We start from the raw sequence: 19,571 nt of genomic DNA, 5'->3' as shown, positions 1-19,571 counted from the left end.
GACACCCATGGAAGGAAAAGCCTTCCCTTGTGCAAGCCATTCTCGGCCAGCCCTTAGGGAAGCAAGATGGACAGTGGCACCTCTGAGATACAGGTGTCACGGAGCAACCCCACGGAGCTACCCTAGCCCCAGCCACCAGAGCAAGAACAGAGCTCAGAGCATCATTCAAAAGCAAGGTCCCAGAGACGGGTCACTCCCGCCCTGGGACTTGCTCCAATGCCCCCTGCAGCAGTCCTAGGTAAATTACATCTGCATGGGGAGGGCCGGGCTAGATTTGCTGCTTGTCCCCCTTTCCTGGTCTGAGTGTGGAGCTGGTCAAAAGACAGGGCCTGCGGGACACTAGATGAGAGGCAGTTGCCCATCACTACCCCTGGCTTTGTCTACACTGCAGGGTTTCTGTGCAAGAAGCCTTTGGCAGAAGAATTCTTCCGCAAAAACTTCATGCGCAAAAGCGCGTCCAGACCTCAAAGCGCATCGGAAAAGCCATGTGCTTTTGTGCAAGAGAGCATCCGCACTGCAGGGACGCTCTCTCGCAAGGACGCTCTGATGGCCATGCACAGAACGGCCATCAGAGCCCCTGTGCTGTTGCCAATAGGGGTTTCTTGCGCAAAAAGCCCTCCGGAGCATCCACACCTGCCTTTTTGTACAAGAGCTGTAGCACAAAAAGGAGTTACTCCTCATGGGGAGAGGAATAACTCTACCGGCAAAAGTCCTCTGTTCTGCCGATTTACTTGCGCAAGAATGCGCTTGAGGTGCGGACGCTCTGCCGGTTTTTGCGCAAAAACCTTGTAGTGTAGACGTAGCCTCTGGGCCTTACTGGAGCCACTTGAGTTCTGTGTCATCTGCTCAAGCTAGGTCCTGCAGCCAACAGCTGCATCAAAGTGAGGCGCAGAAGTCTGGGCGTCCTCTCTGTTGCAGTCGAGGGGGGAGAGAGGGTCTTGGGCCAGGGGAAATGCAGCTCAACTAGATAAACAACCTTCGCAACACATTGTTGTTGATACGCCAGCCAATCACCTAAATCTATTTCCGAGGCCCCTGCACTCGATCAGTGTCTTTATCCTTTTTAAAGGAACTTGTCTGAGGAACGGCTGCTTAATTTAGTAACTGAAAATCAATAGCCCATTAAGAAGAAAGGGATTGCAATGGCCTGGCGCCAGGCCTCAGCTCAGCGAACGAAAGAGCAAACTAATTTACTATTAATTGTTATGCACTTGGAAAGAACAATAAGGCATCAGCCACTTTCCTCCTCCACTTGCTGTTTGCAAGGCCTCTTATTTACACAGTCCTGTTAGCCAGGAGGCTGGGTTCATAGGGTGGCACCCTCTTGCTGTTGGGTGGGCATCCTGCGGGTTCTCTTGGAAAGGCAAACAAAGGGTGCTGATTGCTAATCAGCCACAGAAAGCATTTGCTAGATCAAAGGGTGGGAGTAGCAGGGTCCTGTTCCTCACTGGGACGCACGGTGATCTTTGGTTTTCCTCTGTATCCTCCACACAAAGCATTTTCTAAGGGCTGCTGGCCTGCCTCGAAAGCGGCTACTGGGCTACAGAAGCCAGCCCATGGGTTTCCGACAGCCCAGGGAGGGTGCAGTTTCACAAGCCCGTTTTCAGAGGGGAGGGAGAAAAGAGGAAGGAAACAATTTAGGCAGGATGGAAACCAATCAGCATGTAGAGAATGCAGGCGGGGGAAGGGGGGACACTTTCGCATGTCCTGTTGTTTCTTTCTTGGAAATGTCTGTATTCCATGACCTTGACAGCGGCTCTGCCAGCACTCAGCAGTCTGGCCTAGTGTCAGCCAGCCCCGAAGGCACAGGAGAGTCCTGGAACAAACATCCCAGAGCAGCCTTACCAGAGGCACTCAGCACCGCCAATTAATCCTCAGTCAGCTCCCAAACTCTCCTGTGTCGCCGTGCCCGGACACGCTGCCTGCCAGCGGAGTCGGAGAGGGGAGAGGCGATGCGTTAGGAATGGAACTGCCAAGTCGTGCCAGACGGCGACCCATCCGGCAGTCAGGACAGAGCCCCCCCGGGCCATTTCCTTGGGTTTGACCAGACCTCCTTGCACTAGGATTTGCCAACGTTCTATTTCAGAAACCTGGATCTCCTTGCCCCGCCCCTTCCCTCGATGCCCCGCCCCTGGTTAACCATTAAGGGTGATGCTTCCTGGGTAACCGGCCACCGTTCCCTTCCTCAATTGGGATGCAGCATGCAGAGACAAGGCCAGGCTGGAATAGATGCTCGCTCACCCCTGCACTGTCAGCATGCTGCCCAAACACCCAGGGCTTGTCCTCGCGCAGGAGCAGGCTGCACTCCCGTTTCCACTGCCACCGCCCTAAGTCAGCCTTCTCCGGGCTTTCCAAGGGCCCGCTTGGTTGTGTGGGGCTGCTTGGCCGGAGCCGATGCTTTCCCGTTTCTCTCACAGGGTTCCAGGAGATTTGCAAAGGGGCCTGGTGACGTGCCCATCACGGGGGCCAGCTGCCAGCCTCTCCGGGGTGAGCGTCAGCAGCTGGAACAGGACGGCCGCAGAAAGGCAGAGGAAACGGCCTGTTGCAAAGGTCTCTCCTGAGCGCGGAGCCATCTCCCCGTCCCCAGCGAAGGACGTTCTCCTCCGCTTTGCGTGGCAACATTCTAGCTACTCTGCACCCAGACTCCTCCCGCGCTGATGCCTCCGTTGCATCTGTACCCTCGGCAAGTGCCGTCTGCCCTCTCTCTGGAAGCAGGGCCAGCTCCAGTCGAAACCCATCTCGCTTTGACAGGCCACTGGCCTTGCTTCTACCCCGCCCGTCTCACCACCTGCAACCTCGACCCCTTTGTACGTCATGGCCTTGCGAGCACTGCCAGGGATCACTCCCCCACTGCCCCGGCGTCTCCAAGCTGCCCAGTCATTGGCCTTCACCTCTCTTTTGCCAGGCCCGGCGCTCCAGCTCTCCCTCACGTCCAAGTGCCAGCAGGCGCGCTCCGAGCACAGCCAGAGAACGCCAGCCAGGTTGCAAAGTGAGCACTCGCAAGCGGAGAGATGCCAGATTTCAGGTTTCCTGTGCAGCCGTGATTCTGCCCCTGTGCATCTGAATGGTGATCTGTCTTTGATTACATTCTCACCTACTATCTTTCCAGCTGCCTCGTTCAGTGCACAGACTAGGTGTTGCTCACTCAACGAGCAGCTATTCAATATCTCGCGCTACCCTCATTCCTCAAGGTGCTACCCAGCCTTAATCTTGTGCACTCGATTCAAACTCTGCTGTGGAGACAGAATTCTCAATTTCCTGCGGCACTCGTCATTCCCAGATCCAAGTGCTTCCAAATAGTCATTCATTTTGCTTCCTGGCGCTCCCGTAAAAGGAATGGTGATAACCCATAACAACAGAACTAGGGGTCACCAAATGAAATTCATAGAGAGCAGGTTTCAAACATACAGAAGGAAGGTTTTCTTCACTCAGCGCACAGTCAACCTGTGGAACTCCTTGCCAGAGGATGTGGGGAAGACCAGGACTAACAGGGTTCAAAAAGAACTAGGTAAATTGATGGAGGTTAGGTCCATTGACACTTATTAGCCAGGATGGGCAGGGAGGGTGTCCCTGGCCTGTCAGAAGCAAGGAATGGGTAGCAAAGGATGAATCACTTGATGATTCCCTGTTTAGTTCATTCCCTCTGGGGCCCTGGCACTGGCTCTGTGGGCAGACAGGACCCTGGGCTGGACCTTTGGTCGACCCAGTCTGGCTGGTTTTATGTTCTTAGCCTCTTGCAGAGCCGGGGCTGAAGCCCAGATATACAGGAAGCTTCGTTACAAACCGGAAACACAAAATGAGAAAGCTAGGGCTGGAATTCTGAGCTCATGTAGCCTCATGCAGCACTTTGTCCGCTCAGAGCCCAGCTCGTACTGACTTCAGTTGTAGCTGGGAGCGCTCAACGCTTCTGCAAATCAGGCCCCAGGGTCTCCAGCCAGGCAGCCGGAAAACGAGGAACACGCAGTTAGCGACTCCCCGTGACAAGTCTGGTTTCGGTGACGCGCCCGGAGTCTGGGACAAAACCAGGGACAGAATCCACTTCTCCGAACCCTGCCCCCCGAGCCTGCAGCTTTGGGGCGCCTGGCGCTGCCCCATGGTGGCACTGGGCCGGCGCACTCACTCTGCTGCGGTCTGCGGAGGTGGAGGGGTGGTGAGTCCCAAAGCCGCTTGCTCGAGGGATGGGGGGAGGGTCGGACTGGTAAAGTTTGGGACCCACTTCCTAAGTGACCGATCCCAATTCAGCACCGGGATCTGTGGGATCATGTCCCACTCAACACTCCCCGACCCTCAGCGGCACCCCTTGTGGCCCGGCCCTGACCAGGCGTCTGTAACCAGTTAGCAGCACAGACCCCGCAGGCGCCCCCAAGCGGCACAGGCTGGGGGTGTCGTCACAGCGGCACTGGCAGCCCAAGCCCAGCCCAGAATTCCTCCTACTTCTCCCCGAGTCGGAGCCCACATGTGGGGCACAGCGAGTGCCCCACTGCAATGCCGGTGTGCGCACACGCATCCCCCCCCGGATGGGGATACGTTCCCACTGCGACCATCTCCGCTACCTCATCTCATCATCACTTGCTGCCCTCCAGCCCCTGCGGCTGGGGAGATGGCCTGTCCAGTTCTCACTGCCTCTGGGTTCTCCCACAGAGCAGTTGTAGTTAGTGCACGAGCGACTCCCGTTTGCCCTTCCCCGAACAAGCGCACCTTCTCCTGTACACTGCCGCAGACACGCGGCTCCGGGCCAGGAGCTGTCAATGGCCCCGAGAGAGCGAGGCGTCCACAGTGGCCAGGCCATGCTCAGTGACCGTCCACCTCCCAACGCTGCCCTGGGAACCATCTCAATCAGTGGGAGGGTGCTATGCAACCGCCTCCGCCGGCCGGTGTCACCCCCATGTATTTACCAGCCGCCTGTGCAGCCTAGACTGAAATGAATCAAGCGACGGGTCTGCCATTGCTCGGGATACTGTTCCACAGCCTCTCTCATCTCACCGCCAGGGCTTTCCCCACATGGCCTCTGGCCAAACTTCACCCACTACCCCGCATCGCCACCCGACAGAACCCCTCTGCCCCATCACGGACCCTGCTCTCCGCGGCACTGGCCCCACCTACCTCCACCTGCTGGCAGATCTGTATCAGCTTGGCCATCTGGTTTTCTAGTTCGCTGTTGCGTTTCACCAGGTTGGTGAGGTTCGTCTCCAGGGTTTGCTGCCGGCACAGAAACGGGAAGGAAGAAAGGAAAAAAGAGAGAGACAGCATCAGCATAGCTCGACACCAGCCCCACCGAATAAGGACACATCAGAACATTTGCCATCAGACTGGAGAAAACACAACCCGCACGCACACATTAATTACTTCGGGCAACGATGCTTCCTGTGGAAGAAGCAGGCAGAAAAACCTGCTTGTAAGCCAAAACTAATGTTGTTTCGCTATCCCTGACTGACAACTACAGTAACTTTACAGTGGCTAGCAGGCAGTACCGGGTGGGCAATGCAGCCTGCATCTGTAGGTCACCAGCAAAGAGAAGGGATGTGTCGTCTCCGCTACTTTATTGATTTACTATCAGACCTGGAGGTTTGGTTTTTAACTCTTTTCTTTTTGTCTTTTCCTGTATGAAATGGAGTTTGACTCCCGTCTTCCCTGAAAAACTCTGTGCAACAGGCGCACTAGTAGGATTATGCCAACTCTTGCCATGTCCCCCTGATGTTGGGGCATTTCTAAAAGCCTCAGCTCTGGGAGTCATGGGATTCTGTGTGGATACAGACACTTCTAACCGCTGCGGGCTGCAGAGCAAAGCTGAGACATGTGATGCCGACAGGCTCAAATACCAGAAGGCAGGTTAAAAAACACCATTTCAAAGAAAGTCATGATTTTTGAGGATCTGGCAATTGAGATCAGCAGTTCTGTTATGACATGACAAGATGCCGAGCATGGGGAAATGGATTTTAAAAACACTGCACTCATGCACACAGCGGCAGCATGCGACTCTGATGTCTAGAGTACACACCTAGATGAGAAGTTCTTGCTAATGATACAATTCCCCGTTTTCCCTCCCCTCCACATGCAGGCAGAGGAATCTCACATGCTATCAAACAATCCGTCAGCAAAATCCAGACAGACCAGACTTAGCATTCCTCATATTTCTAAACTGAAACCCATAAACACACACTCCTGGTCTTTCTTCCTGTAACAGAGCTACGTTCACTAGGCTTGGCAGAATTTGATTTCCATTTTTTATAATTTTGATAGATGTTTATTTTTAAACATTTTTTCTATTTTTATTGATTTACAGTCTCACAGTTGTGGGAGGTTATGACAGTGGCAGAGAAGGGAGGTCAGATAATTATTGCTTAGTAACTTTAGGCTGCTGAGATTAAAAACCTAAAGCTTCATAACCATTAAAACACAAAGTGTCAACATCAGGTGACAAACCATTCAAAAAGAAATATGCTTAAATCAAACACTAATAAGTTCTCAAGCACCATTTTTCTTACTTACAGGATAGAATAGAGGTCTATAAAATCATGACTGGTGTGGAAAAAGCGAATAAGGAAAAGTTATTTACTTATTCCCACAATATAAGAACTAGGGGTCACCAAGTGAAATTAATAGGCAGCAGGTTTAAAAGAAACAAAAGGAAGTTTTTCTTCACTCAGCACACTGTCAACCTGTGGAACTCCTTGCCAGAGGATGTGGTGAAAGCCAGGACTTTAACAGGGTTCAAAAAAGAGCTAGGTAGATTCATGGAGGTTAGGTCCATCAATGGCTATTAGCCAGGATGCGTAGGAATGGTGTCCCTAGCCTCTGTTAGCCTGCAAATGGAGGAATCACGTGAGGATTCCCTGTTCTGTTCCCTCCCTCTGGGGCACCTGGCATTGGCCACAGAGGGCAGACAGGGCGCTGGGCTGGACGGACCTTTGGTCTGACCCAGTCTGGTCACTCTCATGTTCTTACTTTGCCTAACTGTAAACTTTGCTTATTATCTACTAAAATATTCTCCCCTGCACTGTCAGGTGTGTGTACAGTGAAACTGAGACTTATCAGTGTTTACGGTTAAGAATCCAATCCTTCCAAGCCTGCATCAAGGCTACTCCGGTAAAGACAGAGCATGGAATGCTGGGATTTGTAGTCTTCACCTCAGTGGCTTTCAGGAGATGAGGGAGACGGCCCATGTGCTGACTGAGCAAAGAGCAAGGGCTGCTGCTAAGCTACCGCTGCATCCTTAGCCGGGCAGCCAGCTCTGAGCAGCACAAGATAGGACGGTGCATCCAGCGCTCAGGCGGGGAGCCCGTCTGATGTGAATACATGGCTTTCCAGCCTCTCTCCTCCTCTGTCAGTTACAGAGATAAAAGGCTCCTGGGAGAAAAGTTGTGGTCTCAGCAACATCACTACAAGCTGCCTTCATTTCCGTTCCTGGTCCCCCCTGGACTCGTGTTTTGTTCTCGGCAAATACAACGTAATAAGGGAAAGCCGGATTCCAAATCAAAGCAGACAGAGATTCCCCAGAGACTGTTTATTTTGATGGCTGTGCCGACATTTTGACTGATCGCTTTGGATTCCCTGGACATCCCACTGTAAGCTCCTTCAGGCCCTTTAATCCTCTCGCATTTCTAAAGAGCTGGAGTTCAACATTTTCAGAGTGCGCACATACGGGGAGGGGACTGATTCCTGGCCAGCACCTTGACGGCCTTTTATGGAAGCTGCTGCGTCAAGGGACGGAACTCAGCGGGGCGACAGGAAACCCCGATGTTGGCTCTTATTTGACTAACTGACAGGGTGGGTCTGAAAGCCGAGGGGAACCCGTCCAAAGCGGGGCCGGCGAACAGGAGGAAGAGCTGACGACGCCCTCGCTTCCAAACTTGGAGAGAGAAAATGCAGGTTGGCAGATGGGTAAGGACAACACACTTTGATCTTAACGCTCTGTGAAGTGTTACGCGGCGGCGCGGCTCCCCCACCCAATGGAGATGCAGCACTGCAGAAGCCTTAGAGCTCCTAGCCAAGCAGTGCACCTAGGCCAATTGGACTTTCCTCTCCTGTCTAGCCAGTCAGAAATAACATCAGAACAGCTACACTGGGTCAGACCAAAGGCCCGTTCAGCCCAGTGTCCTGTGTTCTGACAGTGGCCAGTGCCAGGTGTCCCAGAGGGAGGGAACAGAACAGGGAATCCTCACGTGATCCCTCCCCTGTTGCCCATTCCCAGCCCCTGACACACAGAGGCCAGGGACACCCTCCCTGCCCTTCCTGGCTAACAGCCATTGATGGACCTACCCTCCATGGATTTATCTAGCTCTTTTTTGAAGCCTGTTAAAGTCCTGGCCTTCATGACAGCCTCTAGCAAGGAGTTCCACAGGTTGACTGTGCACTGCGTGAAGAAAAACTTCCTTTGGTTTGTTTTAAACCTGTTCATTTCATTGGGTGATCCCTAGTTCTTGTGTTATGGGAACAAGTCAATAACTTTTCCTTATTCATTGTCTCCACACCTGTAATGATTGTATAGCCCTAGCCCCACTGAGTCTCCTCTTTCCTAAGATGAGAAGTCCCAGTCTTTTTAATCTCTCTTCACACGGTAACCCTTCCAAGCCCCTCATCATTTTTGTTGCCATTTTCTGAAGGTTTTCCAATGCCGAGATCTCTTTTTCGAGATGAGGTGACCACATCCATATGCCACATTCAATATAAATACAAACCCCACCCCCACTGTGCCATTGCAAACCCCCAAAGCACGGAAATGAAAAGACTGCAACAATTCAGCGCACGCACCACCCACAGCTGTCACTGTTAGTTTGTTCTGCCGTTGCCTCTGGCCGGCCATGGTGCAAGGCACTGTACAAACAAAGAACAAAAAGGAAGTGGTGTAAATCTGCAGCAAATCCACCGGCTCTGAATTGACCCTAATGAAGGGCAAAAGTCAGCCCCCGAGCTCTCCCCAGGGACCTCGTGACTCACTAGATGAAGGCGTAGTCAAATCTCTGAAGGAGCATTATCAATCTTAGAGCAAAAGAAAAAAGTCACTTGTGGCTAACCACAAGTAGAAGGCTTTGTGTGGAACATGAACCAAGGCAGTCTGCAATCAGGCTTGCCTTGCTACCTATTATGTTAAATGCTGGTTTGCTGCCACCCCAGCCCTGGCGTGCCAGTTGATGCAACATTTATGGCGAAGAACGCAATCGACCAGGCAAGGGAGAGAGCCCATTTGAAACCATTTCAATATCTGTGGACACACAGTGGACTTGTGCTTTCGGATATCAATAATTTAAGTGACAGCACATTTCCATTAAAATACGCGATTCCACTAAGAGAAAATGTTTATAACAAAGTGCTCACAACCTGTTGCCATACTGGGCTCGAAAACGATACCCTATTAATATTTGAAACGTCAGCGCCGAGAAAGAGTCCCTGTGGTGTTTTATTCATAGTGGGTGTGGAACGGCGCCCATTAGCTTCCAGCAAGACCCCACTAGTCCCATAAACAAGGGCTCCCTCTGCATACACATGTAATTCCGGGGCTGATTAGCCGAGGGAACGTGAATCACAGTCGTAAAATACTGGCAAATCATTAATTCCTGAAACCCACGGGCTCCTAAAATATTCAGCGCTCATTTGGATTCCTGCGAGTTGCTAGCCAACGGCTGATAAAGCGAAACACAGAAATAGGGTTGAAAAACGACCCAGGACTCATGCTGCTTTCATGAAGCTGAAGAGGCTGCATAAAACAAGCCTGCCTTGTAACGAAAAGCCGGCTGCTCACCGTGTTTGCCTCTGTTTTCTCACAGCTTAATATTATTAAACATAATTTGAGCAAAGCCCTGAGCATTTAACAATTAGCAATTATCATTCTCTTGGCTGCACTGGAGTTTCTGAGCTGAAATGGGAGTCGATCGGCTTTGCTAGTTGAAGGCTGCCGAGGAGGGGCAGTTCAGATGGGCCAAGTGAGTTTCCAGTGACATCCTTCATTACAGGAAATTCTCACCAGAAGCTACAGCTCTTGCCTTCTCAGCCAGGTAGCCAGGTTAACCCGTGCAGCCCCAAGGCAGGGTTGGTACACCCCATCACAGGATTAAACCCCAACCCCATCCAACACGTCACAGGACTCCAGTGCGGGCACAGGCCTAGATCAACACAAGGACTGTGCAGCCAACTTTTTTTTTTTTTTTTTTTTAACACAACACTTCAGAAGCAGCAGGCACTTAACCATCTTGGGCCTCACTATGCCAGGCACTGGGCAAACACATCCCCGAGAGATTAGCTTCTAAAGACAAGACAAAAGAGGCGGAGCAGACGGGAGAGAGCATCATGATCCTACAGCGTGAGCAAGTCTTAGCCAATGGGGGCAGCAATCACAACTCCTGCTGAACACTAACAAGCCCAGTCTGGTCGTAGTTAGCTGCTCCCTCCATGGAAAATGCCAGACCCAGAGAATTTAAAATCTTGGCGCTGCTAAGAGAAGTGCTTTGGCTGACCTCCGCTTTCCAAGCGCGCATCAGAAGAAAGGCCCCAGGAGCACTGAGGGAGAGGTTCATTGGCTGCGCTAGATGCGTCCATCCCTGATGCAGTGTTTAAAAATCAACCCCTCTCCCTGCCCCCAGGCTGTTTTAGCAAAATTAGTTAGGCAAAAAACGAGTGCAGAAGAGCCCCATTTACTCCGGTTTTGTATCTTCATGAAAAAAATCGCCTTCGCTACTAGAGCAAGGCAAGGAACAGCAATTTGGTCTGCCAAAAAAATCTCTTGTGTGTGGCTCACAGGCTATGACACTAATGCATTTTAAGTCACTTTTAAAGCAAAATAATGTGGGTAAGAGCTGAAATAAAATACCAGCTTTCAGCGGTGAAATCACCCTAAATAGCAGATTTGACCTAGAAAATCAAAAAATGTGTTCTGGCCAAGTTAGGAACGTGCTTATAATTGAGCTCAGTATAGTCTGGAGAGGAAGCGAAGAGCCAAGCGCAGACAGACTCTGATAATTATCCCATCAGTTAGAGGAAGGCCCCAGCCATGACAGGGTCGCATGTTTATCATGCCATCTTTTACTGCTCCGCCTGGTGAGCAGGAGGTCACTGGCGACACCGCTGCCCTGGGGAGGGCATTCACACCCCCACCCTTCTCTCCAGTCACATCTGAGCCACTGCCGTTAATCAAGTCATTGTGTCTCCCGCGCTGGTTTGATGCATGTGTGTCCCGAAGAGACGACCCTTTCTCCGGGAGGCTGGAGCGAAAACACTGGCTCCTCCCGGGTCTTTGTCCCCGGGGTTGGTTCTAAACGCCGGAGCAGCCGCACAGCCCAACAAGACGGCATTGTGCAGGTTTTCTTCCTCGCCTCAAGCAGCTGAAAGCGCAGCAGGCTCTGTTAACCCTTTGCCAGGGGAGAAATCCCTGAGCGGTCTCTTTCAGCAGACACAGACCGTCCACGTTTCTCCCGCACCAGAAACAACTGGCCACGTTGCTAAGCACTGGACTCTGCGGAGATGTGAATCTGCTAAAACCAGCAAGTCCGAGCCATGTGTGAGCTGCTTTCCGGTAGCCCTTGCCACGCCGATACGCCGGCACGCATCTGTCCGCCCGCTCGGAGCCGTTAGCGGCCTGCATGGCTGCAGTGCTTTGCCACAGGAGGTGCCTTTGAGTCCTGTCGTTGGGTTTGAAAATGCCCAGACTCCCTGAAACCACAGGTTCAGCTTCGGACACATGGGGTCTGTGGCACCATGTTGACAAGCGCGGCCCTACCCATGGAAGAGGCAGACGCGGTGCCTTGGCCAAGAAGCCTTTACCCACCCATCACGCTGGACTTGCTCTCATGACTGCTGCCCTCCTCCCCAGAGGCAGCTGCATTTCAGGAGCACTGTGTGTATGCACTGCACTGTGTGACACCCCGAAGGATGCACCGCGTCGCCCACCCCGTTCTGCATCCTGCAGGGAGGAAGATGAGCCATTCCCTGGCCTGCCTAAGCACTAAGGTGGCTAACTCGGCCAGGCCTGGGCCCAGGGGCTTCAGAACAAGCGGGCCAGGCCCTCCCACTTTTCCCCGCCATTGAGGGCAGCAATGGGGGAGAAGAGGCAGCATGGGGGCGAGGCCCCAGTTTGGGGACCATTGCCTCCCCTTTAAGGGACAGTCTGCTGCTCCTGCCTGCCCTCCCACGTCCCCATCCCGCACTATTCCCGCCCATTCACACTGCCGGGAGAGAAGAATGGGACCCTGGAGTCCAGACCCACCACCCTTCAGACACCCAGGAGAAAATTCCCGTGGGATGAGTCTGCAGGAAGGAGCGGATCTAAGTGCCTTTAGATTCAGCATTTCAAAGCAGGTTGAATTACCACATGCTGCAGCTAATGCCTGCCTGGAAATGTAAATAAAACACCAACACCAAACACGGCTAATTGAATGCAAAAAATGCAGCGGAGTTTGTTGTCCCCCTGGATAATTAGCACATATTGGATTTCAGTCTTCTTGGTGCTTTTCAAGCATTTTCTCTTGGACAAAATGAATCCTCCTTTCTATAACTCATCCCTGCCACCCCCGATCATTGCAAATAAATATCCTGTGTCACACAAGATGATAAAACATTCGCCGAAATGCAAATTTCCTCTCCCCCCTCCTTTGTGAAAAGCCAAAGAAACCAGCGGCACGGCCATGTGACAGCCATGTCAGGTTCACCACTGGGCAATTATGTCATTAACCAGCAGGATCCCAAAGTGGCCTAATGAGATCAGATGGGTCTGCCCAGAAGTTTACTCAACCACCCAAACTGCGATGCATTTATTTACTCCTTCCTGCCACGGTAGCTGTGCACTGCATGCCAACGTCACCCACCTCCTCACTCGCTCCCGCTTCACACTTGTCTAATTCGCAGGCTTCTTTTGTCCCCACCTCCTCCACCATCACACATTAGCAGGGGGAGAAAATGACATATTGATCTTGGATTCAATCTGAGCTTCACGGGCATGGGGCCAATTTGATCTGGCCTCATTTCTTAGTCAGATTTCCAGCATCTTGGCAAACTGCCGTCTGGACAGCTATGACAACTCCTCTAATGTGTTCCCAGTTGTGACTAATTCCAAGTCGTATTTGGTTGCACTGTTTTGTGACTAGCTGCTGCAGTGTGCATATTAGCATCTGTAGGTGCTAAAGAAAATACCTGGCTGTAGCAATCCACCAGCTAGGGCATCGGAAGATTGATTATTATTACTCTTTAACCGCTGTGCTGTTTTGGCTGCTGCAGGCCCAGTCAAACGCCCACTGCTGCCAGCTGAGCAGAGAATCACAGTGGCCAGCAAAGGCCCATGCCCAGATCTTGACAGGGGTCAGGGATTTGCTGTCTAGTCTGGCTTTAAGAGAAGTGTCCCCTTGGGGAGGAAGTGGATGCCTAGCATCCTGGTGTGCCCAGAACAGCCGAGACTGTCAGGGAAACAAAGCTAATTTGACAGAGCCTGCGAGACTCACCACTCAGCCCAGGTGTGGCTTGTGGCCAGCAGCATGTCACTTGAAAACCCACAGCCGCCACATGCACGTGCTCCAGAGAGGCCCCCCCAGCCCACACGGGCAGGGAGTTCTGCCAAAAGCTTATTCTTGGCATTTAGAGACCCTGTTTTCTCTAGGCCAACCGATGAGGCCTGCCCTCTGGCACCCTGTTCTTCTCCTTGAGAGGGGTGTCCTCCAGGCCCCTCCCCCTCGGAAAACGTCTCATCCTCCACACTAACCGCCGCTGGCCGTGCTGCTCGGGACTCAGCTTGCGGCAGGTAATTCTCTCCGTGGTCCCCACGGGCCTTGGCTCGACATCAAAGCAGGAGTTTTCCGTGGAGCCAAAGCGAAGCTACGGCCGTGGCAGGAAAGGGAGTGCGCTGTGCCTGGCTCGCTCACACGAACACGCAGGCCACGCCGCATGCCCGCCTCAGAGCCTCACAACGGAGGCAAAGGGCAGGGGCCGACCGGATTCCGAGGATTTGGAAACTCTCCTTCCAATGTACGGTGAGCACCTGGGACTTCACAGCAGGGGAGCTGATGGATTGCTGGGCCCCTGGGAATGGGGGGGGGGGGCGCAGCTCTGTGCCCCTGGAAGGGGTGAGGTCTTGGGCAGACGGGGCAGGGCTGGGGGGGCAACTCTCAGCGCCACCCTCAGAGCCGGCTGGAGAGCACCCCGGGGCTCTCCCCCAGTAATTCTACACGGTGCAGGCTTCGCATTGGTCTCCGGCCCTAGGCACGGTGCAAGCCGCACCTCCACGTGGCCTGCCCGGGCCCTGCTTCGGCTAAGCTCGCGTTTCTACCAGCACTTCCTTGCCGGAGAGCCTGGCCCTGCCATTCCCGCCATACCCACCAGCCCAGAGGCATCCTGCTATCTCACTGCCCCAGCATCCCCCCGCCGGACACCTCACTGACATCCCCCATCGATCGCGCAGTAAACGACAGCTCCATTAACTCGGCACAGCTGGCTGAATTACAAAAGAGCGTCTCGGAAGCATGCAGCTCCAATTGGTTCGTAATGAGGAGTCATCTGGCCCTGACGCGCAAACGAGTTAATAATGAAGAGGCCATAGCAAAGGCCTCCCTCCCTCCTGAATATGGAAAGGACGAGAGACCGTGAGAAGCCCCTGACCGGAGAGTCCCCTCAGCATTCTGAACACCCGTCTACCTTCTCGGGGTGGGCTTGAAGGAACCACGTCCCCATCACAATCACCCCTTCCCCAGGATTTTTTGAAAAGCAGATACTCTCCAGGGGTTCATGTCCCAGGTTCCCGCCCTCCCAGGAAACAAACAAACTAACTAACTGACACACACACACACTCTAATAGTACAGTGGGAAATTCTAATCTGGAACGCTTTTCTACATTCTGGTCATGTGGTCTCAGAAGTGACATAGCAGAAACATCTGCTGGACTCCGTGTTTAGCTGTGACACTAACTACGCCTGCTCCCCAGGCCCGAAGAACACCGTGTCTGTCTCTCTCACCAACAGAAGCCGGTCCAAGAAAAGATATCACCTCACCCCCCTTGTCTCTCCAACAGCCAGAAGCAGGCAGGACTCGGGGGGGGGGGGGGTGGGGGGGGTGGGAGGGTTTGAAAATGGCTGTCTGCACGAGAAAGTTTTACGAGATCCAGAAGAACAGCTGCACAGAGAGTTATTCTGCTATTGTCCCGTGTGGGGCCATGCTTCTTCTAACATGAGAGTGGCGCTTTCAGGGGGATTTGTTGAAACCCCTTCCCAAGTGACACCGGCCGTTCTGAAAGACAAATGCCTACATGGGGATTATACCCGGGTGAGTATCCATTTAAATAGATCCCATGTTATATGGGGTGGGATGTTCTACGTAGACGAGGCTTTAGAGGTCAGGAGAGGGTCACTGCGAGGCAGAACTGAAACGAACGATACCCTTAGTGTAAACGACCAAATGGGAACATAACAGAGGGAGCTGATCAGCAGCTATTAAATCATGGCCTCCTATTTATCCCTCCTCAGAAAGTCAGGGGAAAGTCAGCGAGACTGAAAGGCAATACAGTCAAGCTGATAAAGAGGAGATAGTTTATTATTTCTGATTTGCCTACAGTCGTTCATCAACAGCTTTAAAATATTTGAGACATATAAATCTCCATGCTTCAAGACACTATCAACCTGAGGTCAGGAAGGAACTCATCCCCAGTAGCAGTCGATACCATAACTAGATATCTTACCCAGTATTCAGTACTGGCTGGGTGCACCTTTTGTCTGACCAGTCTGGCATTTTTTACATTCCTAGCTTTAATTTTTGCCGTATCTGGAAATAGACTAGTGTTTCATTTCCCAAACCTGATCCATTCTCTATTTGTTGTAGCTTTAATGGCAGGTGTTCAGTGAGCAAGTACATCCTAAAAAACATGCCCAAGGAAGCAGTGGGAAAGCTGCCTGTGACATTTTAACTCCCTGACCGTTGAGTGGTTAATCATGTAACCATAACAATCTAGCAAACCAATTATGAAGGTTGTTTTCTCCTCCCTCATCCTAATCGCACTGTGGGACTGTTATGTTTTCACATTCAGAGGACAAGGAGAGAAATCTGTCAGTTTGCTAGGAACGCAGATGCATTAAACTGGAAAAACAACAAATTGATCATCTTCCCTGATAACCATCTGGAAGTTGCAACAGAACAAGCTAATTTCACCCCTACAAGATACCTCTGCAGATTCCCAGATTGGAGATACAGGGCTTTGTACATGGCAGGTTCCCTCCCATCATACCGCTGAGCATTCTAAAGACATCTAAGATGGCTACGTAGTTTCCGCATACAGCCTCCCAACTTCCAGTAGCCATCAACACAAACTAACTCAGACCAGTGCTTCTTTCATCCAAAGAACCAGCCTCTGAAAGGGGCAGACTGGAGAGCCACAGTTTTAAAGGTATGTAGGTGTTCTACAAGTACAGACAAGTTCCTATTAGATGCCTATTTGCATCTTTACTGCCTAAATACTATCACAGACATTTTCTGCCGGCCCATGATTTCATAACCCAGCAAGCATCATTTGTCAAAAGCTTTTTTTGTATTCCTCTCTTGAAATTGGAGAGCAGAATGATGTGATGCAGGAAGGAATACTATTAGTATACTTATTTCGGTTTCATGATTACATGATTAACCGCCTGGCCCTTGCGACACCTTCTTCAGTAAAGTTGTAATGAGTAAGGATATAAATCCACACTGGCTTATGTAGGGTTTTGTCAGCATTTTAAACAGAGTTTGACAGCTGAAGAGTCTGCCTCATGCATTCTAAGAAAGCCTGAAATCATTCAGTGGACCATATGCAATATGAAATCCCAGTGCATGGTTGAAATATTTGACAGCTTCTCCAGCAGCCTAATGATATCATTCAAAGGACCCAATTTTGAAAACCAAGAAAGAAATGTGGGTGACAGTTTAGGTAAAATCACCGTAGCCCTTAATAACAGCCTTCTTTCTATTTGGGGGGATGAAAAGCTAAAATCAAACGGATATTCATGCCACAGGAAATTCTGAAATTCACTGGAGTTAAATTCACTGGAGATGTGTGTGTGCAGGGAATGAACATCTGGTCTCCATTACAAGGTCCTTCAAGATTATCACCAGATCAAGAATGGTTTTACCAGTGACTTATTGTCTCATTCACTCTCTAAATGTTGCATCTCCAAACTTAGCTATCTGATGAAAAAATCAGAGATAAAAAGGTAATGAAATATTTCAAGGCGGATACATGCAATATCCATTTCTCATCTCTCCCTGGTCCGCCTGGCATATCCAGAGCTTTTCAAAAACTGAAAAGGAAATGAATAAAATTAATTAGAAGCAGAATCCTCTCCTAAACAATGGGACGGTGTTTTGAATTATAAGCACACAATTAGCATGGGAGCAAGTTAAAGCTCATGCATTTTAAATTATTACACAGAATACTCTGGTCTTCACAGAAGTTGGAAAGATGCGGCTTTTGAAGCGTCATGATAAATGCCGGCAGAGTGCTAAATTCAGGGGGAACTTCATTCCTATTATGACTCTGCCTCCAAGTTTATGTTTACTGGGCAAAAATAGTGCAGAGCATGAATTTAATCCAAAATATTAATTTACAACTAAATGTACAATTTATCTTCCTGTCTGACTCTAACTTAAAATGACCCATTCTTTGGGCCTGACCCTCTGCAGATAGGTTTGTCATTGCACAATCAGAGCCCTGACAACAGACCGAGAATTCAGAACGACCACAATAACCGAGCGGAAGCTCTATCACTTGGAAGATGAATTTATAAATTGAACTACCTGAGTACAATGTGCGCTATAGAAATTTCTTGGAGCACATTAAAAGTATGTAGAATATGGCTGGCTCCAAGCACGCCTGCTAGTTCAGAGCTGAAAAGGAGAAAGGATCCCACGTTATTCCGTGACAAATTTAATTGACACAGCCGCTCCGATTTTATTTGATTGTAGTGGGTGTTTGTATGGCTTCCAGCAGTATGGAACTTCTGATCAAATGCTGAGTTACCATTTCTGGGGTGTACGTGAACACGGACCTGGTTCTGTGGATGTTCAACTCTATTAGCAGCAGCAGCCCCCCTATACCAGGCACTTTCCCCACACTCAAGAGACGGTCCCAGCTCCGAAGAGCTCACCGTCAGAGAGAGAGGCCAGAGAATGGGAACCACAGGCCAGTTACATCCAAAGTCAACTCAGCCCCTGGCAGGCAGCAGGAGAGAGACAGGTCAGAGAGACTGGCCCGCGGGGTCAGGACGCGGTGCAGGGCAGAGGGTCACCTGGAAGAGGGTCTGGAAGTGAGCGTGTGAGAGTCTAGCGAGCGTGTGGATGAGCTTGGGAGCACTGGCAGAGCAGAGGGACGGGAGCAACATGAAACGTGACAAGGGAGGAGCAGTGGGGAGGGCCAAAGAGATGTAGCGCACCGAAAACAATGGCAAGGAGTCTAAATTTGCTTGCCCATTGGGTGGGAAACCAGGGCAAAAATTCCATGGTGGGGGGGGGGGGGGTGACATGATCAGACTGACAGGCAAGGAAGAGGAGTTTAATTGAAGCAGAGGGGCCGAAAGACTCACCCGGTCCCTGGGGATAGCCTCCCCCAGGCAGCCTGAAGCAAGCTGCATGGGGCTCTGGTGGCTATTTAAAGGGCCCCGGTGCACTTGCCCCTTCCCTGCCCTGCTGTCAGGGTTGGGGCATCAGGTGCCTATTTCCCAGGGCCCCCCAGGCATGCCTGGTGGCCCCATTGGAAGCCACCATTTGTCCTCTGGGGGTGCAAAAAGACAAACCCATTCACCCTGCAATAGCTGCTCTCCACATGCGTCCCAGACCCGTGCCTTAGCCCTTCCCAATCTGCAGGAAAGGTGGGTGGGTGTCCGTCCCCTCCTGCAGACTCCAGAAGGCTCACAAAAAGGGGGTGATGGGGAACAGACACCAAGTGCCTCCTGCTCAAGCCACCCAGCTCCCAACACGCATCAGACCAGAGCTGAAGGTTCAGCTCCCCGCCAAAGCTCCGGGGGCTCTAACAGTCACTGCTCTGGCTTGACAGCTCCTGACCCAGACCCTCGCTGGAGCAACACTTCACCAGCACGCAGCTCTCGACGGGCTTCCTTTTCTCCCGGCTAGTGTCTTCTCCTGAGGGCTGGCTTGCGGCCGGAGCCGCCTGGCGTGAAGTTCCTTTGCTCTTACAGGATGCCCCTATAGCCAGACTAGCAGAGCACCTCCCTAGACCCAGCAGCGAGGGCTGGCAAGCATACAATGCCAGTGGGTACTCCAGCTCCTTGCACTGGGGCGCTCCACAACTCGGAGCCCAGGGTAGCCAGCTCCAGCAGAAACACACCCGTCCAGAAGTCGCCAGCAAAGCGTGCATGGAGAAAAGTGAAGTGGGAACATTTCCAACATGCCAAACCCACAAGCAGTCCTGTGGCATCTTAAAGGCGAACAGATTTATCTGGGCATAAACTTTCCTGGGCAAAACCCACTTCGTCAGATGTTGACTCTGAAAAAGCAGCGTGCCAGGGTGCACCTGGATGCAAGTTTACTTAAATTAAAAGTGTATTTCCTTGGTTTAGCTCCTTCAGCATCTCATGATGCCAAACCCAACACAGAGTTGCCACCTTCCACCCCAGAGTTAG

At 51.6% G+C, this 19,571-nt stretch overlaps 1 protein-coding gene across 3 annotated transcripts in view; it reads right to left on the bottom strand.

Moving 5' to 3' along the window:
- Positions 1-19,571, bottom strand: part of MID2 (midline 2) — a 161,504-nt gene that overhangs the window by 53,093 nt on the left and 88,840 nt on the right. For all 3 annotated transcript variants that reach the window (XM_075896588.1, XM_075896589.1, XM_075896585.1), the window contains one exon: positions 5,104-5,199. In XM_075896588.1, the coding sequence (XP_075752703.1) occupies positions 5,104-5,199 (96 nt within the window). The remainder of the gene's footprint in view (positions 1-5,103; positions 5,200-19,571) is intronic.

This window comes from Pelodiscus sinensis, chromosome 13 (genome assembly GCF_049634645.1).
Source record: "Pelodiscus sinensis isolate JC-2024 chromosome 13, ASM4963464v1, whole genome shotgun sequence".
In the NCBI taxonomy this organism is placed as follows: Eukaryota; Metazoa; Chordata; order Testudines; family Trionychidae; genus Pelodiscus; species Pelodiscus sinensis.
The sequence above is the reverse complement of the archived record's forward strand: the minus strand, read 5'-3'. Positions and strand labels throughout refer to the sequence as shown.